The sequence below is a fragment of the Scylla paramamosain genome, chromosome 6, assembly GCF_035594125.1.
Source record: "Scylla paramamosain isolate STU-SP2022 chromosome 6, ASM3559412v1, whole genome shotgun sequence".
Classification (NCBI taxonomy): domain Eukaryota; kingdom Metazoa; phylum Arthropoda; class Malacostraca; order Decapoda; family Portunidae; genus Scylla; species Scylla paramamosain.
In genome coordinates, this window is record NC_087156.1 from 16823490 (window position 1) to 16851411 (window position 27922).

The 27922-nt window shown below is 38.8% G+C and overlaps 2 protein-coding genes across 7 annotated transcripts; one reads left to right on the top strand and one right to left on the bottom strand.

The window, feature by feature from the left end:
* Positions 1-282: 282 nt before the first annotated feature.
* On the top strand, positions 283-13031 carry LOC135101348 (uncharacterized). 3 transcript variants are annotated; one of them, XR_010269228.1, is made up of 7 exons: positions 283-412; positions 664-2977; positions 8889-9142; positions 9230-9359; positions 10108-10264; positions 10611-10808; positions 11222-13031. XR_010269228.1 is itself a non-coding variant. In XM_064005205.1 (7 exons), exons 2-7 carry the CDS (start codon positions 764-766, stop codon positions 11253-11255), a joined length of 3015 nt encoding a protein of 1004 aa, XP_063861275.1. In that variant the 5' UTR covers positions 283-412; positions 664-763; the 3' UTR covers positions 11256-13031. The 3 variants fall into 3 exon arrangements, 2 of the variants coding, with proteins under 2 accessions (XP_063861275.1, XP_063861276.1); XM_064005205.1 differs by having other exon boundaries at positions 9230-9387; XM_064005206.1 differs by having other exon boundaries at positions 294-371; positions 9230-9387.
* Positions 12417-27916, bottom strand: LOC135101349 (deoxyribonuclease TATDN1-like). Of its 4 annotated transcripts, none has more exons than XM_064005210.1 (7): positions 27828-27916; positions 25591-25655; positions 18126-18305; positions 15746-15938; positions 14524-14727; positions 14121-14324; positions 12417-13788 (listed from the first exon to the last, which is right to left on the bottom strand). In XM_064005210.1, the coding sequence occupies exons 2-7, from the start codon at positions 25616-25618 to the stop codon at positions 13680-13682; spliced, it is 918 nt and encodes a 305-aa protein (XP_063861280.1). In that variant the 5' UTR covers positions 25619-25655; positions 27828-27916; the 3' UTR covers positions 12417-13679. The 4 variants fall into 4 exon arrangements, with proteins under 4 accessions (XP_063861280.1, XP_063861281.1, XP_063861279.1 ...); XM_064005211.1 differs by having other exon boundaries at positions 27831-27896; XM_064005209.1 differs by having other exon boundaries at positions 27814-27887.
* Between the last annotated feature and the right edge of the window lie 6 nt (positions 27917-27922).

Here is a 27922-nt window from a genome sequence, read left to right on the forward strand (position 1 = left end):
GATATATAAACATTAAAACACCATATCTATTGAAAATAACATAATGGCATCTGAGCATTTCCTTTGCTCGAGTAGTGCCACTGATGGTTGCTCGGCCATAAAATAGAAATTCTGCAGCCACAATCAGAGTGCCTGTGACTAGTTGAATTATCAGGTAGACTGTGACTCTCAACGCACGTGTACTCTCTTATGGAATCTGGAATCGGTGCTCAATTTATTTTGTACACTGTAGTTTTATTTGACAATAAACTTGGCAACTGATAACTCATCCTAAGCTACCCAGCTTCAAGGACAAATGCTCTCTATTATCGTATACCTTCCTTGTGTTAGTCTCTTCTCAGTCTCCCTTAACAAGAATACATTCACACAAAGTATGTCTCTGTACATTCCCTGGTCTGTGCATTTTTTAATTGTAAGTATGAAAGTCTTTTTCACTTAAGAAAATGCAAGCAAACTGACACACACACACTAAATTCAAACGATATCCCTTTCGGAATACCTGGACACGAGAATTTGAATTTTGCATTCCTTGCTTTCATTAACTGTCTAATTTACTTGCGATCTACGTAAATAATGCACAAAATACTGATATGCCAAAGAAACACTACTAAACATCATAATGTTTAACTTAGCGTTCCTGATTTACTTTTTTTCCTCCCCTAGAAATTCACAGACAGCAAATTGCTACAACCAACAGAATTTTAAGTGAAGTCCACCTATATCCTCTAGTTGATTGCACAGCAATGTCACAGTGAGATCCATCATGTCCACATTCCGTAACATAATCACTCCACAGGATATAACAATCCTCAAACTCTTCAAGATAACAAAGACTGAATTTCGCGAAGCTCTCCACCTAGTGTTCAAGTGGGGATGCAAAAAGAAAGACGATGAATCAATTAAAGATTATTTAACTAATAAGGAAAGAGGGAAATCCATGACCATGACTGTATTTAGAAACATGTTTGATAAAGAAATGCGCAAGAGAATTGAAGAAGATCATACTGGTGTCACTTATGATGTCAATTTATTGTTTGCCTGTATAAAGTGGGGCTGTGATGACTTGAAATGGGGGGAAAAGCCTGCCGGGAATGACACTGTGGAATCTCTCTGTACGACTGCAAAAAATTTAAGAAACAAGCTAGCTCATGACCCATTTGATAAATGTGATGTTAAGGCCATGGATGACTTGTGTGACCAGTTTAAAAAGATACCTGAGAAACTGTTGACATTAGCAAAAGATAAATACAAGCCTGCACATGATGTAGATCAAGAAATAAAGAAAATAAATGAACACATGGATAATATTATGAAGACAACCATAGGGGATCCCTATGATTTGCAAAGACAATTGCTGGAACTCAGAAAAGAACAGGTAAACACAATCAATGAACAAGGGAAAAGTGAGTTGTCAAAACTATACGAAGATATATCCAAGATTGATCCAGCATCCTTTGTGACTGGAAAGGAGAGATTGAATATCAAAAATGTCTTTACAAAACTTGATGTAAGCTGTGCAAATGAGAAGGAAATTTATGACCTGGAATACAATGAACTTCTTGAGGTGAAAACTGAGAGTGGTGGAGAACCTTCAGTCATAATACTGGAAGGTGATGCTGGTGCAGGAAAAACCACACTCACTAAACTAATCCTGTCAGACTGGGTAGGAGAGAAATCAATTTTTAGAGGCCTCCGTGATTATGATTTGGTTCTTCATGCTGAGGGGAAAAAACAGTCTATTTCCTCTTACTTAGGTCTAATTCAATATCTCATACCAACAGCTTCATATAAATTTGATGATGATGACCTAATTCGTTCAGTACTAAAACTTAAGGTATTACTAGTGATGGATGGTTTTGATGAACTGAATGAAGGGTCTGAAAAACTTATTAGAGAATTATCAGAAAAACATATACAAAAGAGTAGTGGAAAACTACACCTCCTAATCACCACAAGGCCAAGCAAACATTCTGACCTCCTTCATATTGTAAACCACCATCCTAAGGTGCAAACTAAACTAAGAGGAATCCCTTTTGACAAAAGAATTGAATTTGTAGAAAAGCTACATAATGAAATGATAAGTGAAAAACAGAGTAATCAAGAAACTAGTAAATTGATTGATTTCATGAAGCATTCCAGGTCCCAACTTGGTGAACACTACCGCCTGCCTCTTAACCTCACACTGCTCACCTACCTCTGGGCTGCTGATCCAGGTAAAATAAATCCCAAAACAACAGCAACTGGCCTCTACATTGCCTTCCATGAGCTCATTCAGTCTCGCCTACTGAAAAGGCTCCAGGATTGCAAGGGTGTAGTTGCTCTGCCCAAAGATAAGTGTGAAGAGGGCATAAGGGAGTTTCTGCAAGAGTACTATAGTGTTTGCCTAGATACACTTTCATCTGGCTCTATGCAGCTTTCTGATCTGTCTACAAAGGCACTGGATAGTAAGTGTACAGAACTCAAGCTTCCCTTTAATGATATGTCTGAAGCTTTTCTTGTTGTTGATAAAGTGTGGACTAGTAAAGGCTTTACATCTTATCTCACTGTACATCACAAAAGCATTTTGGAATTTTATGCTGCAAACAGATTTATGACATACATCAATAAAGAGAATGATGCATCTTCAGACAAGGCCAAGATTATGTATCTTCTAAAGAAGCTCACAGTACCCGAGGAGGAAAGGAAAGAGATCTTCAACATCATAAATAAATATTCTGATGAAGATACAAAGTCATTAAAAAGACTATGCCAGAAACTTCTCAAAACACATGAGGACCTGACAAAATATGATAATATGTTCCTGTATTTAACTGGTCTGCTGACTCATCAAGGTTCAGAGAAGTTACAAGAATATTCTGCGGAGCTTGTGGAGGAAATGAAAGTGGCAGGATTCCAGGGAACCAGGTGGCTTGATTTTCTCGTGGAGGCTGAATGCAATGAAGAACTGGCTAGCCTCTTGGCTCGCTTCTTTTCTGGTGTAAGTATCAAGATATGATATGCTTGTTGTACATTATTATTCTAGGATATAAAGCCATTACAACTTGACAAATGTTTGAGCAGTGTGAAAGGAAGGGGTGATCAATCAAACCCAGTATGACATGTGCGGTTCACATCTATACCAGGCAATCCACTAATGATCAGCATGTATCCATGTAATGTTGGTCTGCCTTTAGAATTCTGCCACTTTTATTTCTCTTTGGGAGGACATATGAGATTTATTCATCAAAATTCATCCATTACAACTCAGCTATGCAGGAACAGAGTTGCCGCTCACCAGTGCAGTTAGATCTCACCCAAGCAGTTTTTTTTTTTTTTTTTTATGTTGGATAGACACTGGCCAAGGGCAACACAAATCCAGTAAAAAAAATGCCCACTGAAATGCCAGTCCCATAAAAGGGTCAAAGCATTAGTCAAAAAATTGATGAATAAGTGTCTTGAAACCTCCCTCTTGAAGGAATTCAAGTCATAGGAAGGTGGAAATACAGAAGCAGGCAGGGAGTTCCAGAGTTTACCAGAGAAAGGGATGAAAGATTGAGAATACTGGTTAACTCTTGCATTAGAGAGGTGGACATAATAGGGGTGAGAAAAAGAAGAAAGTCTTGTGCAGCGATGCTGCGGGAGGAGGGGAGGTATACAGTTAGCAAGATCAGAAGAGCAGTTAGCATGAAAATAGTGGTAGAAGACAGCTAGAGATGCAACATTGCAGTGGTGAGAGAGAGGCTGAAGACAGTCAGTTAGAGGAGAGGAGTTGATGAGACGAAAAGCTTTTGATTCCACCCTGTCTAGAAGAGCAGTATGAGTGGAACCCCCGAGACATGTGAAGCACACTCCATACATGGACGGATAAGGCCCTTGTACAGAGTTAGCAGCTGGGGTGGTGAGAAAAACTGGCGGAGATGTCTCAGAACGCCTAACTTCATAGAAGCTGTTTTAGCTAAAGATTAGATGTGAAGTTTCCAGTTCAGGTTATAAGTAAAGGACAGACCGAGGATGTTCAGTGTAGAAGAGGGGTACAGTTGAGTGTCATTGAAAAAGAGGGGATAGTTGTCTGGAAGGTTGCGTCGAGTTGATAGATGGAGGAATTGAGTTTTTGAGGCATTGAACAATACCAAGTTTGCTCTGCCCCAATCAGAAATTTTAGAAAAATCAGAAGTCAAGCGTTCTGTGGCTTCCCTGCATGAAATGTTTACCTCCTGAAGGGCTGGATGTCTATGAAAAGACGTGGAAAAGTGCAGGGTGGTATCACCAGCATAGGAGTGGATAGGACAAGAAGTTTGGTTTAGAAGATCATTAATGAATAATAAGAAGAGAGTGGGTGACAGGACAGAACCCTCAGGAACATCACTGTTAATAGATTTAGGAGAAGAACAGTGACTGTCTCCCACAGCAGCAATAGAACGATCAGAAAGGAAACTTGAGATAAAGTTACAGAGAGAGAAGTATAGAAGCTGTAAGAGGATAGTTTGGAAATCAAGGCTTTGTGCCAGACTCTATCAAAAGCTTTTGATATATCCAAGGCAACAGCAAATGTATCACCAAAATCTCTAAAAGAGGATGACCAAGACTCAGTAAGGAAAGCCAAAAGATCACCAGTAGAGCGGCCTTGACGGAACTCATACTGGTGATCAGATAGAAGGTTGTGAAGTGATAGATGTTTAAGAATCTTCCTGTTGAGGATAGATTCAAAAACTTTAGATAGGCAGGAAATTAAAGCAATAGGACGGTAGTTTGAGGGATTAGAACAGTCACCCTTTTTAGGAAAAGGTTGAATGTAGGCAAACTTCCAGCAAGAAGGAAAGGTAGATGTTGACAGACAGAGCTGAAAGAGTTTGACTAGGCAAAGTGCAAGCATGGAGGCACAGTTTTGGAGAACAATAGGAGGGACCCCATCAGGTTCATAAGCCTTCCAAGGGTTTAGGTCAGCAAGGGCATGGAAAACATCATTGAGAAGAATTTTAATAGGTGGCATGAAGTAGTCAGAGGGTGGAGGAGAGGGAGGAACAAGCACAGAATCATCCAAGGTAGTGTTTTTAGCAAAGGTTTGAGCGAAGAGTTCAGCTTTAGAAATAGATGTGATAGCAGTGGTGCCATCTGGTTGAAATAAAGGAGGGAAAGAAGAAGAAGCAAAGTTATTGGAGATATTTTTGGCTAGATGTCAGAAGTCACGAGAGGAGTTAGATCTTGAAAGGTTTTGACACTTTCTGTTAATGAAGGAGTTTTTGGCTAGTTGGAGAACAGACTTGGCATGGTTCTGGGCAGAAATATAAAATGCATGAGATTCTGGTGATGGAAGTACCTTTTGTGGGCCACCTCTCTATCATGTATAGCATGAGAACAAGCTGTGTTAAACCAATGTTTAGAAGGTTTAGGATGAGAAAAAGAGTGAGGAATGTATGCCTCCATGCCAGACACTATCACCTCTGTTATGCGCTCAGCACACAAAGAAGGGTCTCTGACACGGAAGCAGTATTCATTCCAGGGAAAATCAGCAAAATACCTCCTCAGGTCCCCCAGACTAGCAGAGGCAAAACACCAGAGGCACCTTCGCTTAGGGGAATCCTGAGGAGGGATTGGAGCGATAGGACAAGATACAGATATGAGATATGAGATCGTGATTGGAAGAGCCCAATGGAGAAGAAAGGGTGACAGCATAAGCAGAAGGATTAGAGCTCAGGAAAAGGTCAAGAATGTTGGGCGTATCTCCAAGACGGTCAGGAATACGATCGTGTAGGGTGTTGCACCAATTGCTCTAGGTCGTGGAGGATAGCAAAGTTGAAGGCTAGTTCACCAGGATGGTCAGTGAAGGGAGAGGAAAGCCAAAGTTGGTGGTGAACTGGTGGTAGAGATCTCTGCAAAAGGAAAGAGAGTCAGAATATGCTCCACTTTGGAAGTTAATTAGTTAAAGTTAATGAAGAAAAAGTTGAGTGGGGTGTCAAGACACTTAGGTCATTGACAGAAAGGCAGTCTGACCTAGGGACATTTATGGTCCCCTCCCCAGATGGGGACTCTGAGGCTGGTGTAGGAGTCACCATGATGATTTTAAAATTTTTGAGAGAAGGGTGTGTGTGTTATTAGGTGCTTGTAGTTTTGTGTGGAGGAAGAGAGTTGTCTTTGGAGGGCAGGCTGTGACTGCCCCCTTTCCTCCACCCTCTGACTACTTCATACTACCCACTAAAATCCACAGTGATGTTTTCCATACTCTCACTGGCCTAAACCCTTGGAAGGCTTATTAACCTGATGGGATCCCTCCTATTGTTCTCCGAAAACGTGTCTCTGTGCTTGCCTCTTGCCTTGTCAAACTCTTTCAACTCTGTCTATCAGCATCTGCCTTTCCTTCTTGCTGGAAGTTTGCCTACATTCAGCCTGTTCCTAAAATGGGTGACCATTCTAATCCCTCAAGCTACTGTCCTATTGCTTTAATTTTCTGCCTCCCTAAAGTTTTGAATCTATCCTCAACAGGAAGATTCTGAAACATCTATCACTTCACAACCTTCTATTTGATCACCATTATGGGTTTCATCGAGGCTGCTCTACTGATGATCTTCTGGCTTTCTTTACTGAGTCTTGGTCATCCTCTTTTAGAGATTTTGGTGATTTTGTATATATATATATATATATATATATATATATATATATATATATATATATATATATATATATATATATATATATATATATATATATATATATATATATATATTAAAAGCTTTTGATAGAGTCTGGCACATAGCTTTGATTTCCAAACTACCCTCCTATGGCTTCTGTCCTACTCTCTGTAACTTCATCTTAAGTTTCCTTTCTGATTGTTCTATTGCTGCTGTAGTAGACAGTCACTGTTCTTCTAAATCTATTAACAGTGTTGCTACTCAGAGATCTGTCCTGTCACCCACTCTCTTCTTGTTATTAAACAATGATCTTATAAAGCAAACTTCTTGTCCTATCCACTCCTACGCTGATGATATCAACGTGCACTTTCCTACGTCTTTTTGTAGACACCCAACCCTTCAGGAAGTAAACAGTTCATACAAGGAAGTCACAGAATGCCTGACTTCTGATCTCTCAAAAATTTCTGATTGGGTCAGAGCAAACTTACTACTGTTCAATGCCCCAAAACTCAATTCTTCCATCTATCAACTTGACACAACCTTCTAGACAACTATCCCCTCTTCTTCAGTGACACTCAACTGTCCCCCTCTTCTACACTGAACATCCTCAGTCTGTCCTTTACTTATAATCTAAACTGGAAACTTCACTTCTCATTTCTAGCTAAAACATCTTCTGTGAAGTTAGGTGTTCTAAGTCATCTCTGCCAGTTTTTCTCATCCCCCTCCCTCAGTTGCTGTCTCTGTATGTCTCTGTACAGGGGACTTATCCATCCATGTGTGGAGTATGCTTCATATGTATGGGAGGTTCCACTCATACTGCTCTTTTAGACAGGGTGGAATCAAAAACTTTTCGTCTTATCAACTCCTCTCCTCTAACTGACTGTCTTCAGCCTCTCTCTCATTGCCAGTGTTGCATCTCTTGCTATCTTCTACCACTATTTTCATGCCAACTGCTCTTCTGATCCTGCTAACTGCATACCTTGCCTTCTCCTATAGCCTTGCTGCACAAGACTTTCTTCTTTCTCTCACACCTATTCTGTCCACCTCTCTAATGGAAAAGTTAACGAGTATTCTCAATCATTCATTCCTTTCTCTGGTAAACTCTGGAACTCTTTGCCTGCTTTCATATTTCCAGCTTCCTGTGACTTGAACTCTTTCAAGAGGTATGTTTCAAGACACTTATCCTATAATTTCTGATTACTGCTTTTGACTCTGAGGACAGGCACCTCACTGGGCCTTTTTATTTATTTATTTATTTATTTATTTTTTATTGTTTGGAAACAGGCATTTCATTCGGCCTTTTTTATTTTTCTATTATATTTTTATTGCTCATGACCACTCCCCCTCCTACATGAAAAAAGAAAAAAAAAAAAAACACTTCAAATCTTTTGTTTCACTAGATTACTTTTCAATTGCTTATTTAAACTGATTTACCTATAAATATGAGGAATAAACAAAAATAAATAAATAAAATCCCCCAAAAACAATAAAATCCCTTAAAAACAATGGGTTGGGTTTAAGAAACAGGTTTTTTCCAATCCTGATAAATTAGGGTTCAGCAAAGGTAACTTATGCCATTGCTGATTAGTTCTGCATTGACCTTTTTTTCCCTCATTTTTTTTTTTTTTTCCATTCATAGAATTGCACATTTTGCGCATGATAAATTTATATTTGGTAAGAATCAATTAACAAATTAATTAACATATTAGTATCAAGAGTTGTTTACAATCATATACACATGTTAAGAATAAAACTCAGTCAAAAGATTCCAAAGAGTTGGAACATCTGTTGTAGCTGCCTGACAAACAGTGGTCACTGTCAGTTAAATGACTGAGTGATTTTTATGTCCAACGAAGTCATAATATAATATTTGACCAAAAGGGGCATTATTCACACTAATACTGATTAAAAACACACCAAAACTGATTCACTGTTAAGATTCAATAAAACAATAGCAGAGGAAAGCTCCTGGCCTCAGTCATGGAGCTGTGGGGATGCAGGCTGTTACTTATTGCCATGGGCTGTATAGTAGGCTTTTGGGAACTGGATATAAAACATTAGTTCATCAGTGTGTCTGATGGTAAGCCCCCTATGATGCATATGCTTAATGGATATTCAGGATGCACACAGAAGGATGGATGGGTTACCCTTTCAGGTTTTGTAAAAGATTATTTGTAGAATTTTTGCATGGTACAGGAATGACTGCTCTGCTACCTAATCTCATAAATATTCTCAGTTTTTAATTCATTCAACACAAGCTAATGTGTTCCATTCTTTCCTCAGTCACTCGAAGTTTGTGATGGCCACACAAGAGCTGCTTTGGTGCTGTTTAAGTATCTGGACATCAGCACTCCAGTTAGAATTATCCTAGAAAATGAGGTGTCGTATATTCCATATCTGGATGACATGTTAGTTTCACTTTCCAAGAGGAATTGTGAGGTTGAACTCTCCTTCCAACATCAATGGAGGTATAAAGAAAGTGGATTTTCAGATTATCACCTCAACTCTCTATTAGGTGGAAAGGATGAAAACCAAAAGTAAGTTTTCTTTCTTTTCTTTGACTGAACTCACTTCAAATTATTTTAATATAAATGTTATTAACAGCTGTTATCTTTTATTTCCAGGTGCAATGTGAGCAGATTCACGGGAAACTTGATGACTCTTTCCCACTTGCCTAAAAGTGTGAAAAATCTGTGCATCACATTTGGCACCACTGAACAAGCTCAGCAGATACTCAAGGAACTGCCAGAATTGGTAAAGAGAAATCATATTCGACGTCTTGGTATGTACAGTTAGATATAAGAGAGTCTTCAGTGAAAGATCAGTGGAAATATGTAATAAAAAGGAAAGTTAATAAGGGATAAAGAGGGTTCAGAAAAGGAAAAAGGTTGTGTGGATCAGATATCTGTAAAATTATACTAGAATATTGTTTAGGAAAAGTAAAGGAAGGAGAGGAAGGCAACTTAGAAATTGGAAGGCTAGGGTAAATAAGTATATGTTTGAAATAAGAGCTAATAGAGGTGCAGCACATAAAATAAGCTAGAGGAGAGTGTATGGACAAGGAGAGATGGATGCTCTTCTGCTCTGGTCACCTGAAAGATGGCATCAAAGACAGAAAGATAAACAGAGTAAAAAAGTATATGTAGCCTCTGTGGGTCACGATTAGACATGTATATGATATTGATAGGAAGCTCTCCAGAATATCCTGAAAATTTATGGTGTGTTATGTGGAAGGGCAGTTAATGGATGGAATTAAGGTATTTCATAGGGAGATAAATACATGTATGAGAGTGGAGGTAAGTTTTACAACAGAAGTGGGATTAAGATTGAGAGCTGTGGCACCAGATGTCACAGAACAGATGAAGTATGCATATTACTTGAAAGCTATCTTGATAACATTACTTAATTGAATTTTCATTATTGTTGTCATTCCATGTGCATTTAAAACACCTGATGATATGATTTATATTATTAATATCATTTGTTTTTATATGTCTTTTAGGAATCCATGTGATGCCAGATGTCCAGCCTGATAGCCTTTCAGAGCTGTCTATTCTGAATGCCAAAAGTATAAAGTATGCCACATTGTTGCTCTCAAAGATTGGAAGTGACTGGATGAGGGCATGTAAAGTGATTCGTGCACTCCTTCCTGTGAATGGGTGAGTCTTTTCCAGCTTGAGAGTATGACCAGTTTTTCACCCAATATATTAAAGTTTTTATTTCTGTTCATCATTATCTGCTTTCTGTCAAGATTACCAGCTTGCAATGTGATTTCTATCATCAATAAAAATCCAAACATCATTACTGAATATTGAAATATTATTACAAAGTGAGGCATTGATTTCATATGGTGTTTTCTGTTTCAATATATAGCCAGAATCTTGTAAACATATATGGTTTAAAACACAAGCTCCAATTTTAAAACACCTCAAAAGGTTTCACAACTACTGCCCAAAACTATACTTGCACTTCATCATAAGTACCAAGAGGTTTCCTACTTTGCAGGATACTCAGCTCCCTCAAGTTTCCACAAAGCAATATTTCTGCAGCTCAGTTTAAAAGCCTAATTATTAAACTGGGTGAGATGAATGTGGTGATGCCAAAGATAGGTGGTGTGCACATCTCCTTTTCTGTCATCGAGAAGCTACAGCTCATTGGACTTAAAACACTGACCAGGGATACTCTGAATTGTGAATTGCACTGGTAAGAACTGAATTACTTATTGTGTTTTCTCCAATATTAAACTTATATGAATAAGGCATATCTGCATAGAATCTTTACTTTTATGCATGTCAGAACAGTAGTATCTTACCACATGCTGCTAACAAGCTTCAAATTTGTTTGGGAATGATGGCTTTACCAACTTTGATATAGCTTTGTCTTAAAACAAGTATATTGGCATACATATTTCATAAATTAAGCCAGATCTGAGTGTCAACACAAAAGGAATTAAACAAAGCAGGGTTGTTTTAGTATAATCCATGAGATCATCTAGAAGTACTATCATGAATCATCTGTTAAGATATAAAGACCACAAATATAAATATATGTACTGTAACTTCATTTATGATAATGAATATTCGTGAATATTATAATTTTCAAAAATTCCTTGACAGTGTGGATGAATCAGTAATTTGGAAACATCACTGAGGCAAAAAAACCTTCAGCTGCCAACATTCTGATGCTGTGAAGTCTGACTGACAGCAGCATTGTTGTAAGATGAGGAAACTCAGCCTCCAGCCACCCAGTCATCCACCAACCAGCTGCCAGCCAGCCAACCAGTGAGCCAGCCACCCAGCCATCCACCAGTGAGCCAGCCAGCCAACAATAAGCTACTATCCAGCCAACCACTGAGCCACCAAACAGCTACCAGCCAGCCACCCAGCCAGCCACCTTACCACCCATCAACTAGCTACCAGCCAGCTTGACACCCAATCTGTCAGTCTGTTTGTCAATGACTCATTCAGCCAGGCAGCCAGGCAGCCAGCCAGCCACTAACCACCCAGAGAAAAATCACTCAAAAGATATAATAATAATAATAATAATAATAATAATAATAGAAGATATGAACAAACATAATAATAATGATAAAAAGTAACTAACAAATGTTGAATTGTTGGGTAAAATTTCTTAGTTATCATTGAGGAAGACGTGGTTAATGGTCCTTATTTTAATGATAGGCTGTATGCAGAAACATTCGTAGCTACTTACCTACAGCTGCAAATGCAGATCTTGTGTTATCTGAAAATTAAATACCTTGCAAAACAGCTAGTTATGGTGTTAGCTTGTATAAAGCATTTAAATTTATTGCAGCAGGACAGGGAGCAAAGTGGCAAAGTATTGTGGGCAGTACCTAATCCATGCAGATCATTCATAAATCCAAATACATTATACTGTCTTCATTTCTTTAAAATCATATGATACTCACATGGTGATTTAGTATGTGGTGATTTAATTTATACTATCAGAATTACATAGCATTGATATGAAATTTCAAATCACCAACAGTCAAAATCTACCTTCTCTTTAGAGCTGGCTACTGTCTCACTGAGTACAGCTTGAAGCAAATCATAAATGTTACAATATCCTTTGACATAAGTTAAGAAACAGAGCTGTTTAAAGATGATGAGATACAAAATTTAGTACTGCCCTACTGCAACATATTTTTTTAAATCACCAAGTCATGTTTTCTTTCTCTTTATAACTAACACTTTTATCAAACAGTGCTAATTGAAACAAATAATGACTGAAACAGTTTCTTATGACTTTACTGTAAAAAATGAAGCACAGAAAGCATAAACAAACACAAACTTTTGCATACTTACAGATAAGAAAAGTCTGGCATACAGGGTGGATGTGTTGCTTGCATGAGTGACTGACTGACTGACAGTTGACTGATTGCTCTCTCCCTCTCACTCTCTCTATAGTCATGGCACTATGATGATGCCTGCCAGATTGTGAAATAATTCACTCGCAAGTCCATATACCACTTAAATGACATTTTATTACAAATTTGAGTGTACCATCATATTCAGGAGTGTTCACTCTATAAAATGGGATTTTAATAATTATTGCAAAATCACTGGAAATTGCTGCAGTAAACAAAATGCATTGTAAACATTTCAGACATGATCTTTCACTTCAACTCATCATATTTATGTCAGTTTCCTATTTGCAATAGTTTTAAAATCATGTTTAGGTCCGGCAATTATTACTGAGTATTATGATATGAAATAAAATGCACTAAGTAGAATATGAACTGATATATGACCCAATATATTAAAGTATGTCTGTGATACAGTACAGTTATTTCTTGCTTAAGACTCACTTGGGAAATGGCATTGACAGTAAAATGGAGAGTGGACAGTCAAGTTTGGTGTAGTCTATGGTTCAGCTACAATGAAAATACATATTTGAAACAAATAATATAGTTTTATTTATACAGGAATTGCTGTGTGTAAGCATCATGGCTTCTTGCAGCTTCCCTTTTCTTCTTTTTATATTATGTAAGTAAAATATGAGTAAAAGTTACCTTGCACTCACTCTTGAAAGAGCTGAACCTCCTCTGAACAGTATAGTCTCCATACATGTCCTCATTCCTCACATCACACATATACTCATTAGGATCACAACCTAAAAATATAATTCCACTTTTCTAATTCTCTAGTCATCCATAATGACATCCCAAAACATGTCCTTTGACTCTTCATTAAGTCAAGGATGTGTAAAATATTCTGGTATGACTTGCCACAATCTAAGCCAGAGATCTGTAAAATCAGGATTCTTTCATTCACCTTCATCATAGCCACAAGCTTATTTACCTTTTTCCAGGCCACCAGCAAGCTAATAACATGTGGACCCTTATTATTGGTGCACCACTGCCAGTGAGCTGAAACTAATCAGTGTCTCAGTAACATACAGACTTCACCTCTCTATATTGATCTCCACACTCTGTTACTCTTTGTCAACTATAGATGAAAAAATATATAAGAATGGGTACACATACTACTTCTATTTTTGCTCATATTAATATGTTATTAATCACTCCAAGACAAGATGGATACAAAGCTGCTTTTATTCTGTTTCAGACGGAAAGAACAGTTTCATGGTATTGTTGTATAGTTGCTCTGCCAACTTATCATGATCTTCTTTCTTAATTGCTGCTATAACTTCCAAAACTTGTCTGAAAAGATAAAATTCATTCAGTATTAGGAGCGATCAATAAATTCTTCAACTTTGATAAACCTCATAACTCTGCAGTGACTTGATTCTGAGTGTGTCCATGAACTGTATGCCACACACTTATACCCCTCCTTATGGATCTTCCACTACTTATTAAACTTCATCTACATTATGCTTAACAATTATATTTCTCATCACAGCCATCAGTGCATACAAAATATTCAGTAATACCCAAACATAATGATGAAACAAATCCAGCCATATTTCTGGTATCAACATTTCTACAAGCTGTAATATTTCAACTTGGCTATAAAGGCACAACAGAACACTTACACTATACAATTTGGTTCATTCCTACTCTTAACCATGACTCCACCTTCCCATTTCTCCTTTTTCTTAGTCTGGTAAGTAGTTGTGACATGCTTGTAGCCGGCATGGGTTGGTCGAATCTCACACCAAGGGCAATCTGTTTCAATCATGAGGCGCTGAGGTGGAATTGATGCTGCAACTGCTAAATTATCTTCCGTTTTCAGTGAGCTGTTGGATGCAACGATGCTGTCAGACATATGATGCTAAGCAATTTTATATTCCATATTTGGAGTAAGTAAACAATGCCACTCATATAACGGAGGTGCGTTCTTAAAACCCACTTTTATATTTCATAGACTTGATATATAAAAGTCTCTCATATTCAAGTTATTTTTAGCATTTCATGTACTTTTCACAGCAATATTACCATCCATTTAATCCAATAAACAGATCCAAATCTAAAATCTGCTGTGCGTCTTCTTGAGTGCCATCAAAGGAATGTACAACCCCTCCACTAATCTTTTCACGGTGGGCAGTGAGGATCTGCACCAAGTCTGCTGCAGCATTGCGACAATGAAGAAACATTGGCAGTCCAGTTACTTCTGCTAGACTGATTTGCTTCTCAAAATACCTGTGGAAATTTCTCACTTAATGGCATATCTGAAATAATGCAAACAATGAATCAAAATGAATTACAAATGCAATATACCTAAGTATACAGCATTTATTTCCATGTGCAGTATTAACAACAGTAGTTATCCTAAAACTGATTCCTTTGGAATGGCACATTTTACTTGCTTCCAGTCAAATTGTGAGTTGTTAATTGTAATTCACTGTTATTTGTCTCAAAGTGAAGACCTAACACAGCAAATACCCTTCCCTCTAATCTTGCACAATAGCCTTTGGTTGGGCACCTTACCAAACACTACTTTGCTTTGTGCCAAGTGCCATTGCCTGCCACTTTGTGAATCCTCCAATTGAAGCTAAGCAAGTTTACTCTTTGAAAACTCATGTTAATTGTTTTTATTAAACAAACTATGCCTATCAAAATTATCCCTAATGTTTCCTGTAATGATGGACCAGTAACATATCTACTGGTGAAGTATGGCTGACAAAAGTTTAACACTATTATTTTATCTCTTTTCTTGAAGATGGGAACTTCATCCCTTCATATAAAGAGCAACTCCCTTGACTCTAATGATTTCTTAAAAATATTTATCAACTAATCACTAATAAAAACCTTACATTTTCTTAATACTCCAAGTATATCTCATGTGGCCCTAGTGATTTAAATATTTTGGTCTATTCATCTTGTCTTTCATGGCCTCCATAGTTATGGAATTTTTCATATTTTTCTTCACTGAAAATGAGCTCAATTTTCAGTATTACATTCATGTTTTCCTTGGTGAAAACAAGTAAAATATTTATTTAAGATCTTGTACAACCACTCTTCAAAGCTCACCAGATCACCATCTCATGCCACCTACTAATTTTCTATCATTTGTTCTAAGTATTATATATATACTTGAAAATTCCTTAGGGTCAGTCTTCACCTAGAAGACTTCCCTAATCTTGGAAATGGTTTCATAAGCCACATATCTGTCCACTCACTACTTCTTTTCTCCTATTCAATAAATACAATCACTTACTTCCTTTGTATCTCAGGAGCACAAAATTGGGTACGATCATAATCCAAGCCACACTCTCCTATGGCAACTACTTTCCCCCTATTATCAAGGGTCAGCTGAAGTAACTCTTCCAGGTAAGTTTCTGGGGAAGTGTCCTCCTTCTCAAACTCTCCACAGCGTGTTGGATGGCAGCCAACAGTACAGTATAAGTTCTCTGTTAAGAAAAACACAACCCAAAGTAAGACAATGGAGAGAGATAACAAAATCCATTATCTCTCTTTCCTACACTAAACAGGATGAAATTTCAAATTCTAGAAACAGAAAATGTACACAGTAGGAGCAAAAACTCTCCAACAAGAAACAGCACACAGACAAGTACTACACACATGCCATCCTCCTGAAATCATACACACCTAGTACATACATGTATCACTAACACTGTCTTTTGGATACAAGCAATATAAGCAAGCACTTTCTATTTGTAGAAACCTGATATTCAATGTGATTACACTTAACTTTGGATAAAAGAAATATATATATATATATATATATATATATATATATATATATATATATATATATATATATATATATATATATATATATATATATATATATATATATACAGTAAAATCCCTCTTATCCGGCATCAACAGGACCGCCGACATGCTGGATACTTGAATATTGCCGGATACTTGAATAGAAGTTAAATTATGTTCACAATCACCACCCTACACTCACGTATCTTACCATAACAAAGATCAGCTGATCTGATCAGCTGCTTAAGTGTAAGCACAACATGCTTCTTCTTTTCTACAACTTTACGCATGATGAAGGCGTCGGGCGATAAACAGTGCACACGCGGGACTGAGTCACTGAGTAAACACAGTGCAGTGGGCCGCAGGTGGCGCGAAGCAGTGTGCTCTGGTGGCAAGGGGACAAAGTATGCCTCGCGCAGGAATTTTAATCGATTTTATTAGTACACATCGATTTTTTATTGATTTTAAGGCTTGGGGAAAAATGTGCCGGATACTTGAAGCTGCCGGATACTCGAATGCTGGATGAAAGGGATTTTACTGTATATATATATATATATATATATATATATATATATATATATATATATATATATATATATATATATATATATATATATATATATATATATATATATAAATATATAAAATACTGGTTGATAAAACACCTACAGCCACAGAGCCTGTATCTGAAAGAAGTTATCATTAATGTCTCTCAACTCAACAGGTAGCAGGCAACTCAACATCATGGCCATTCAAAATATATCACTTCAGCATCACAAAATGTGACAAAATCTTTTACAAATGAAGCACTGCCATCACTATATGGTGGTGGCTGGTCTCTTCCAGAAGTGAGGATTGGTGTTCTCTACCAACCATTTGTCAACTCTTGCATTCTTTCTCTATATTCTATATTTCGTCCAAGGGTGGTGCTCAGCTGGGAATGAACGCACACTTGTTCAATTTTCCCATTCTCCACATGGCAATGGGAATTCACAAGTACAGTGTTAATTTATCTCAAAGTTGGTTGGACAGTATTGAATGAGAGGCAAATGACACTGGGCATGGGTCAGCTGTGGATAATTCCAGCTATGGGGAGCACTCAGAGCTGTCTGACCTTGCAAGGAATCCTAAGGGATTTGCATGTTCTCATAATGTTCCCAATGGAAACAGATTTCTTATTTGTCTGGCCACCTTTAAAGCCTGTTGAGGGCAATAGAGAAATCCATGACACACTTGACATGGTGGACCTGGGTATGTGTAGATGTGGTGTAAGGTGCCAGCTGGTGTGAAAACTGCAAGCTCTGATACCAAGACAATGAAGTGTTTCTGCACAGTCATCCAATGAGGACTAGTTATTGCTGGTATCAACACTGTAAATATGTGTTATCAGATATCAATGTGGTCACAATTGTACTAATATGCTTCCCAGCTGTCTTGCTGTAAGGTGGTTGATTGCTTTCCTGTGGAAACCTGTCAAGGAAATTTTTTAGGTAAGGGTTGAATATAAAACAGAATAACACCACCATCACACACTCTCAATTCACATTATCTACCAATGTATAATTCAATATAGATATAAATCAGGTTTCTTTTGTCAAGAAACACGTCAGAATTTGTATGAATGACCATAAGCTAGACAAAACTCACTTAAAAAAGAGACAGGCAAAAGATGGTTCACAAATGAAGCTGTAAATGAGTGGAACAAATTTTTGCAAGAGCATGTTAAGTGTACCAACAAAAGACAGTTTCAAGAGAATGTTAGACTGATCTATGGAGATGGTGACAATGCTCAAAACCCATCAAGTGGCTTTTTGGTCTCATTTTCATACATTCTTCTATTCTTATACTATCTTTAATCTTACCATTAGTCTTGGCTAATTCCAAAGCTGCTTTGCTATCTGACAGACTTGTTCCAGTGATAATCATTTTACTTAATCCTGCTTCCCATGCTCTTTTCAGCACATGGCTCAAATCAGCTTCGTGCTTTTTGCTTCCATGGTAAATTCCTTGATACATTTCATCCGTCAAATTGGCGCCAATGTCTGAAAACATAATTACATATATAGTATATACAAATTACAAGAAGTGAAGATTATCAGGAAAGAAATGCTGATCATAATGATAAAGTTAGATACATACAAAGAACTCCACACAACAGGCACCCATGGGAATTTTGATGCACCACACAATAACTTAATTTTATGGCTTATGAAGTATCATTCCATCAATGTCAACTTTTCCTAAGACAACAATAATTTTCACTGATGAATTTCAGTAGTGAATTAATAATTTCTGAATGAACAAATACATACTACAGTACCATACACTTAGTAAGGAGCTCCTGTCTTCTTCCTTTCATAATGCAGCTAGGTCTCACCTGGTTATCTCAATTGGTGGGCTTCCTGGCTCCTTGACCAACACAGTAAAGAGCACGGAGTGTATGGAAGCCAACACTGCTGATGCACCGACCCAGATAATTAACTAACTTGTACTTTAATTAACTTGATGATATTATATACCAGCTGGACAGAGCATCATAAGCATTCAGGTTACATTTACTAAAAATTTTAATCCATTCTCTGTCTGGCATCTCATGTCACATGATGGAAAACATTGTATTGTGCACAACATAGGAGTTATAATCTTGAAATACGTCTCACTGTTCTTTATTGCCTTCAGCATAACTAATCCCTATTATAGGTAAATTAGAAACAGTTTCATGTATCTGAGAATGCATCAACTTTCTCCACTACAAAACTAAGTTAAAAATTTGATGAAAATGAAAAAACAAATGCAATTTTTTTTTAAATTGCATCAATTATAGGCAATATTTACATTAAATGCACGTGCATTCTAATGAATATTATATGGATTTGAATGGTATTCTGCAGAAAGTAAACACACTAGTTTGCTATTATACATCATATCTTTCTTTTCAACCTGTGTGTGTGTGTGTGTGTGTGTGTGTGTGTGTGTGTGTGTGTATTTACCTAGTTTTACCTAGTTGTGACATATGGAAGAGGAGGTAAGCTCGTACTGTCCCGTCTCCATAATTGTTTTTATCCAACTTTTCCTTAAGTCATGAATATTTGTAGCACACACCACTTCCCCTTCCAGTCCATTCCATGCCTCTATGCTTCTATGAGGGAAGCTAAACTTCTTTATGTCCCTTCTGCAGGTTGTTGCTTTTAGTTTTCTTCCATATCCTCTTGTTTCTCTTTCGTTCATTATAAAGAGATGTTCCCTATCTAGTTTTTCCATCCCACTCAGCAATATATACAATGCAATCAAGTCACCTCTCTCTCGTCTCTTTTCCAAGGTTGGGAGTTGCATTCTAGCTAGTTACTCCTCATATGACAAATCTTGCAGTTCTTGTATCATCTTTGTTGCTGCTCTCTGTATTCCTTCCAACTTTCTTATATGCTTTTTTCATGTGGTGATCAAATTACAGCTGCATATTCTAATCTTGGATGTATCATTGTGGTGTTTATTTTCCTCATCATTTCTATATCCAGATAAGCAAAGGCAACTCTTATGTTTCTTAGTAGGCTGAGAGTTTCACCTGTTATCTTGTTAATGTTTTTCTGGTGATAAATTCTCTGAGAAAATCACTCCCAGATCTTTTTCTCTTGTCTTATTTATTGTTTCATTTCCCATCTTATAGTTATAGCTACACCTTCTGTTACTTTTTCCAAATTCCATCTTTTTACACTTACCAGAGTTAAATTCCATTTGCCATCTGTTGCTCCACTCCCACACCTTGTCTATATCTCTTTGTAATTCTTCACAATCTTCTGTTCCCTTCACTCTTCTCATAAGTTTTGCATCATCAGCAAAAAGACGTATCATAGCTGGATACATTCTCCACCATATCATTTATATACACCACAAACATTATTGGTGCCAACAATGACCCCTGGGGGAACCCACTTAATACTGGGCTCCACATTGATGTCTGGTCCCTAATTACTGTTCGCATCTCTCTGTTTTTAAGGAAATCGTCCATCCATTTCGGCATTTTTTCATTTACACCACCTACCTTTTCCAGCTTCCACAGCAGTCTATTATGCAGCACTTTATCAAAAGCTTTTCTTAAATCTAGATAAATACAGTCTGTCCAATCATCTCTTTCCTGTATGATATCAATCACTCTTGAATAACAGCATAATAAATTAGTGACACAAGATCTCCCTTTTTCTAAAGCCAAATTGACAAGTTGTGAGAATGTCCTTATCTTCCTAAAACTTGATTCATTTGTTTTTTATTATCCTTTCACACATTTTTGCAACCATGCTCATCAGTGATACCAGTCTATAATTTAGAGGGTTTTGTGTGTCTCCTCCTTTGAATATGGGTACGATGTTTGCCCTTTTCCAATCCTGTGGAACTATTCCTTCATTAATAGAGGTACATATGATGGTATGTAATTTATCACTAAGCTGGTTACTGCATTCTTTTATTACCCATCCCGACACTCCATCCGGTCCTGTGGCCTTTCTCACTTCTAACGTTTTGATGATTTCATCAACTTCCTCTTTTGTTACTTGAAATTCCTCTATTTTTCCATTTTCAGGTGTGTACAATGGCCTTATAAATTCCTTTTCCTTTGTAAAAACTTCCTTAAAGCTCTTATTCATCACTTCTGCCATCTCTTTTGGGTCTTCATAAACCACTCCACCTACCATTAGCTTTTCTATACTCACTTTGCTTTTCAGTTTACAATTCACATATCTATTGAAGAGTTTCGGCTCATGTTTACACCTGTCTATTATATCTTTTTCAAACTGTCTTTGTTCATCCATCAGGATCTTCACGTAATTATTCCTTGCTTGTTTGTAATTATTCCACAGGTTAATTCTTTTACTTTTCCCCCATTTTTTCCATGTATCCTCTTTCGTCCTTCTTGCTGCTTCGCATCTTTTATTAAACCACTCTTTTTTACCAGTTGTTACTGTCTGCTTTTTAGGCACAAACTTTTTTTCACCTTCTTTATATATTTTAAGAAATTCATCCCACTTCTCTTGGACCCCTGTAGCCTTATGGAATCTATCTCATCTCTCCTTTTGAAAAAACTTCCTCATGTTATCAAAGTCTGCCTTACAGTAGTTTAATCTTCCAGCATGGTGTTCTTCATTCCTTTGATTCTCTATTTCCTCATTTATATTGAATTCTATGGTAGCATGCTCACTTTTGGCTAACAGACACCTTATGTGAACATTCTCAATTCCTTCTGGTTCCTTACTAAATAACAGATCTAGTCTTGATGTTTCTCCATCTTTTCCAAATCTTGTATCTCCTTTTATCTATTGAGTTAATATATTATCCATTGCCAGCTGTAATAATTTATTTCCCCAAGATGATTCTGTTCCCTCTGTGTACCACTGTTCCCAACACCACACCTTACAGTTAAAGTCTCCCATCATGATCAATTTATCACCACTTAGCACTTTCTCTGTCCAGTTCACTGTGTCTTTTATCATTATTTCATATTCTTCATTTGACCAGGCATTGGTTTTTGGTGGTACATACATCACTATGTATTGCCTCTTTTTGTCTTGTGTATTTTCCACTCCAATTTTTGTTGCCTCAGCTAATTCGTTGCCATATTCTATTTCAACCACCTTTAAGCTTTTCTTAACTAGAAACATCACTCCTCCTCCTTCCTTATATGTTCTACTTCTTTTCTATAAATTATATTGATTTTGCCCAATGTTCTTCACCTCTAGCTCATCATATAATTTTATTTCTGTGAGGCCCATTATATCAGAACTTTTCTCATTTAAATAAACATTTAATTCCCTTAATCCTGAGATGAATCCATTAATGTTTGTGTAAGCTACCTTCAAAATGCCCTTTTTTCTCCTTAGCTTGTTTCCCTGTTCTCCCTCCTGTTCAGGTACCACTTCCTCACTTTCAAGTCCTACACCCCCCAATAGAATATCTCCTTCTGCTCTTCCGATCTCTCCTCGTTTTTTGCCTTTACTTCCTCCCTCATTTTAATTAGCTCTTTTCTTTCCTTTTCATTTAAGTCTCTTCTCAGCCATATGTTTTTTGTTACCTCATCTAAATTTAGCTAATCTCCAAGCCCCTGTCAGAGCTTCCTCGGCTTCCTTCTGTCTGTGTGTGTGTGTGTGTGTGTGTGTGTGTGTGTGTGTGTGTGTGTGTGTGTGTGTGTGTGTGTGTGTGTGTGTGTGTGTGTGTGTGTGTGTGTGTGTGTGTGTGTAATAATAATAATAATAATAATAATAAACGGTTTATTCTTTAGGCAGTCAACAAACTGAAAATGTACATTGGGGGTGGGGAAATACTTGACATTAATCCTAAAGGTAAGTCAAATCTAGAAGGGACTATTGATTGATGGCTCGCACCATGGTGGGAATCGCACTGAGTCTGTACCGGTCCGTACGCGGCGCCTTTAGGGGCGTTATCTTGTTGTGGTGTCTGGTGGCACGGGCCGGGCGAGGCGCATCAGGCAGCAGCATGTTTCTGAGACGTGGATGATTCAGAAGTCCCCTTCCAAACTTCTCCAGAGCCTCACGGTGCCTGGTGGATAGTCTGGACAGGCTCAGGGTGTTCAGGGCTTCTTCATAGGTGGTGTATGCAGGGCCAAGGATGACCCTGCACGCCCTTTTCTGCACACTCTCCAACTGTAGCTGTTGAGTTTGTGTGAGGGAGGAGGACCACGCTGGGGAGGCGAACATGAGTTTGGGGAGGATGAAGGTAAGATACACCCCCCTTAACTCATCTGTCGGCGTCCCCAGCGACCTGAGTCTGCGCAGCATGTACAGCCTGTAGGTAGCTGATCTTATGGTGCTGGCGACATGCTGCTTCCAGGTCAGCTGGTCGTCCACCATGACTCCGAGGAGCTTGGCACATCGGACCACCTGGAGGGGGTGAGGGCCCACTGATAGCTGGGGAGGGGGCACTGGTACAGAGGAGGTACAGAAATGCATCACCACAGTTTTGTTGTGGTTGATGGTCATCCTGCTTTCCTCCATCCACGTCTGCAGCCGCTCCAGAATCGCTTGCAGTGGCGAGTAGTCCAGGTTCTTGGTGGAAACTGGGACGCCCACGGTGCAGTTGTCCACATACTTCCAACGATGGGGGGTGTCAGTGAGGGCGTCATTAATGAGGAGGAGGAAGCATAGAGGACCCATCTTGGTCCCCTGGGGGACCCCACATGTCAGCTGTTGGAAAGTAGAGACAGAGCCCTGATAGCGAACGGCCTGATGCCTCCCTGTGAGGAAGTCGGCTAGCCACGCTATCAGGTTAGGAGGGAGACCCAGACTCACTGTCTTGCTGATGACAACAGTGTGATCAACAAGATCAAAAGCCTTTTTGAAGTCCACAAAAGCAACAGCTAGAGAGGTGTTTCGCTTGTCCAGGTGGCTGTGGATGAATTCAAGGAAGCTGGTCAGGTAATGGGAGGTGGAGGTGGCTTTAATATTTCCAAACTGTCTGATATCCACGGTATTACAGATTTTGGTGTAGGCCCAGTCATATACAAAATCTTCACAAATAAGGCTAGAGATGGGGGTGATAGAGACTGGCCTGAGGTCATTGAGTGACTGTGGACTGGAGGTTTTGGGGATGGGGGTGACGTAAGATGTCTTCCAGTCCTCGGGGGAAGAGTGTTGGGAGAGTGAAGCGTTTATTATTGAGCATAGCGGTGTTGCTAGCTCTACAGCAAATTCCTTGTAAATTTTTATAGGGAGGTCAGTGGGAGTGGTGGATCTTGGTTTGAATTTGAGTATTCTCTTAAAAACATCCACCACCTGGACACTGGGGGGATGAGAGGGGACCGGAAGATAGGCAGGAAGCAGAGTGGTGTGGAGGGGAGGAAAGGTTTGACAGATAGCAGCAAAGTGATCATTCATCTCCTGAGCCACGAGAGTAGCAGGAAGGTGTGAGGTGCAAGGAAGAGACGAAGTGTGCTTTTGTAGGCCACACAAAGCTTTGATCTTAGCATACCACTGTCTGTTGTTGGTCAGCTTGAGGTGGTGTATCTTGTCTGGGTAATAGTTTGCCTCTGCAGCCTTAATCTCCCTGATCACTCTGTTTCTTAGTTTCCTGTAAAGGACCGGGCAGGAGTGGAACACCCAGGTCCGCTGACGCATGAGTCTTTTAATGTGGGGTGTCATCCAGGGAGCATCAGACGGGTGTGTTGTGACTCTCTTGGTTGGGAAGTAGCGGTGGAAGGCTTCTGTGGTGGTGGCGATGTAATTCTGCCATTTTAAGTGGACGTCCTCCACATCCAGCACCTCGGTCCACGGGTGTTGTGTCACCCACTGCCCAAACTCCCTCATGGCTGAGTCAGGCATGGGACGGTGGGTCCTGGTGACAGCTGACCGGGGGGTCGAGGTGGTGGGTGTGGGTGTCCACAGTATGGAGAGGTGGGTGCTCCGTCCCATGGGAGGCAGCGGTTTGGGGGGCGAGTACTGCTGGCCCAAGTCTGTCAGTATAAGGTCGAGGATGGCTTACTGGAGGGTGGGGAAGACCACGACCTGGGTGAGGTGTAGCTGGTGTAGGATATCGTTGATATCTAATCTGTTAAAGTCCCCACAGATGACCAGTTTGGCAGCAGGATACTTCACCCTCAGGGCATCAGCAGTGTCGATGATGTGAGTGGTGAGTAACTGTGCTGTGGTGGCTCGTGGTGGGTGGTACACGACGCACACGATGATGGAGGCCGTGTTGCTGGGATGGCAGGGTGGGCGTGACTCTCACCCACAGGGCCTCTACACCGGCCGGAATATCGACAAGAAGGTGTGAGGGGCTGAGGATAGAGCGGCAGAAAACGGCCACTCCCCCCCCCCCCCTGCGTCCTGACCTCAGGTGATGGTAGAGCTGGTAGTCCTGCATTCAGCACACCTCAGGAACAATCTGTCACGCCTCAGTAACCGCCACAATGTCTGCACAAGTAGAACTCACCGTCACGATTAATTCGTCCATCTTGTTGGCTAAAGATGTTGCATTGAATAAGAGGAGGGAGGGTAGACTGTACCAAATCCGAGGTACTTCAGTGTGCCTGTATTCCTTCTTCCCCACCCTGCGGTCAACTCTGGCACTTGAGGTCACAACCTTGATGGGACGCACGTTTCCCTCCCCTCGACCCGCGGTTCCGAAATAGTTTCAGGGTCTTAAGGCACTTTATCACGTTGGGTGGCGGGTAACCTGATTCTCGCCTGCGACGTAGGAGGTAGTTGCGTTCGTACGTTTGCACTGGAGCACACATTGTTCTTTATGTGTCACCACTCACTCGCTAAATAAGTGTGTGTGTGTGTTAAATAAAGCATTTAAGCTGTGAAGGAAAAAAACTGTACTTACCAATGAATCTTTTCATTATGCGTGCCATTCTGGAACTCAAATGACTGCTGATCTTGGGTACAAATCTGAAATAATGAAATTAATATCATGAATCATAAAAAAAGATGTATATTTCTCAATACAAATAGCACTTGTCTTGTCAAAGTAAAATATTGAACATCAAGAATAGTTAATTCTTCTCTATTATAAAGTACCACAGAACAGAGCTCAGTGACTCTTGAGTGACAGATCCATTCTTGGAGTGGAAAAGAAGAGTCTCATTATCTTTGCAGGTCAGCACACTATCATCTATCAATAAAACATTCTAACTAATATTATAATAGTCACATGAAGAAGAGCAGCTGGAACTTTCTTATCAACTTTATTGTTGGGGGATTATGGAAATAACATTGGCCTACTCATTTCATTATATATCAAATTCCTTGCTCATGGAATAGCAGCAATTCTTACTTGTCTCACCGGATAGATGTTTTCATTCTGAGTATTTTCAACCCCATGTATATGCATTTTTGGAATCTTATCCATACTGCACCCAGACTACTGGCCAGAGTGCCACACTGCCCTGCTTGACATTAAATCTTTAACTGTACACTGAGTGATGCTGTGTGTGTTTGTATGTATATGTCACACTGCAGTGAGTTATCTCAGTGTGCTGATGCCAAATAAGTCATGCTGGTTGATTTCTTTGAATGAAGGCAATTCCATGGGCCAATAAAAAAACATTTGATTAATTCAGCCAATAAAAAAAAACCATTTGATTAATTCAGCCAATAAAAAAAAAAACATTTGATTAATTCAGCCAATCATAAAAAAAGAGAAAAAAAGATTAATTCAGCCAATCATAGCACTTTATTTTGTTGGAGAAGAAAGATGCAGCCTGAATTTGAATCAGTCTGAGGATGATGCCTGTGTGTTCTAGATGTACTTCTCATTATGTGCAACTATTGCCCAATTCCACAAAAATACTCAAGATTCCATGACTTTTTTATGTGAACAGTGTTTTGCCAGTGAGGTACCATGGTGACTGTAGCTTGTGAGAAGGCCAGGAAGGAAACATGATGATGAAGGAAATGCCACCTTGTCAAGACAGTAAGATTTTTTTTTACAAACTTATCATGGCCAGATTAGGTTAAATTAGGTATAGTTAGGTCAGGCTTAGTTAGTTTAGGTTAGATCTAATTAGATTAAGTTCAGTTAGGTTAGGTCTAGTTAGGTTAAGCTTAGTTTGGTTAGATCAGGTTAGGTTTGGTTAAATTTGGCTTAACACAAAACATTCCCATGGCATGAGACCTGTGGGAGTGAGTGAGTGAAGTAAGTGCAAAGTGTATAGTTGTGAACAGCAACCCATTATTTTGTATCTTTTTTAAGATAAAAAATGTTAAACATTAATTGATTACTTGTCCTTTTCACAAATTGTTACTTTCTGAGGGGGGAGTGTGGGTAACAGTGATATTATCATGCATGTGTTTGTAAGTCATGCAAGATGAAAATATCTTTTCTGGTCGATTTCTGCGTGTTTCGTATTAACACCAGTGGGGGGAAAGGGGTGAGTAGAAAAAAAGACTGATTTGTGGAGGAAACAGCTGGCAGATTAATTTAAAACCCAAGGAAATCTGCTAGAAAAAAAAAATAATAATAATAAAAATTGTCCCCAAACTTGAAACGGATAAGAAATTTAATATTTACCCTCATTTCCAGACACTGCTTATCTATTAAGAAAATGACACTTTTTTTTTCTTCAAATCTATACTGTAAATATCAGTGAAATTAATCAACAGAATGAATCTAAAGCAAACATAACCTAGATATCAGATTGAAAGTCTCACGTTATTTTAATATTATCTCACTGCTGCCTCCTCCTCTCCTCTGCCTGCCCATGCCTGTTCTTTCCTCGGGTTGCCATTCACAGTAGTCAGTCAGATGATTAAGTGATCAATGACACATCAGGATATGGCTGAAGTTGGGCCTTATTCACTCTTGATTCAGAGTATCTATAACACATTTCGCTAGATCAGTGAACATTTCTGATCAACATTTAGCCATACACTTGATAATACATGCATGCATCTCTTAATCACATTCATACTTATCATTCTTACATTTACACGAATCGTACATACACTCGTTAAGTCTACATTGAACAATTTTACCGTACATTCAAATCTGTTACTTATATGTAATTATGTATAGTTCTAAATAGAGCAATCAAAGACAGGCAATAACCCAATGTAGCTCACCACCTCCACGTGTAGTGTTGTGCTTCCTATGTTTACACATGTCATTGTAAGAGAGAACTTGATGTTTAAGGATAACTGAAGAAAATGGAACTTGT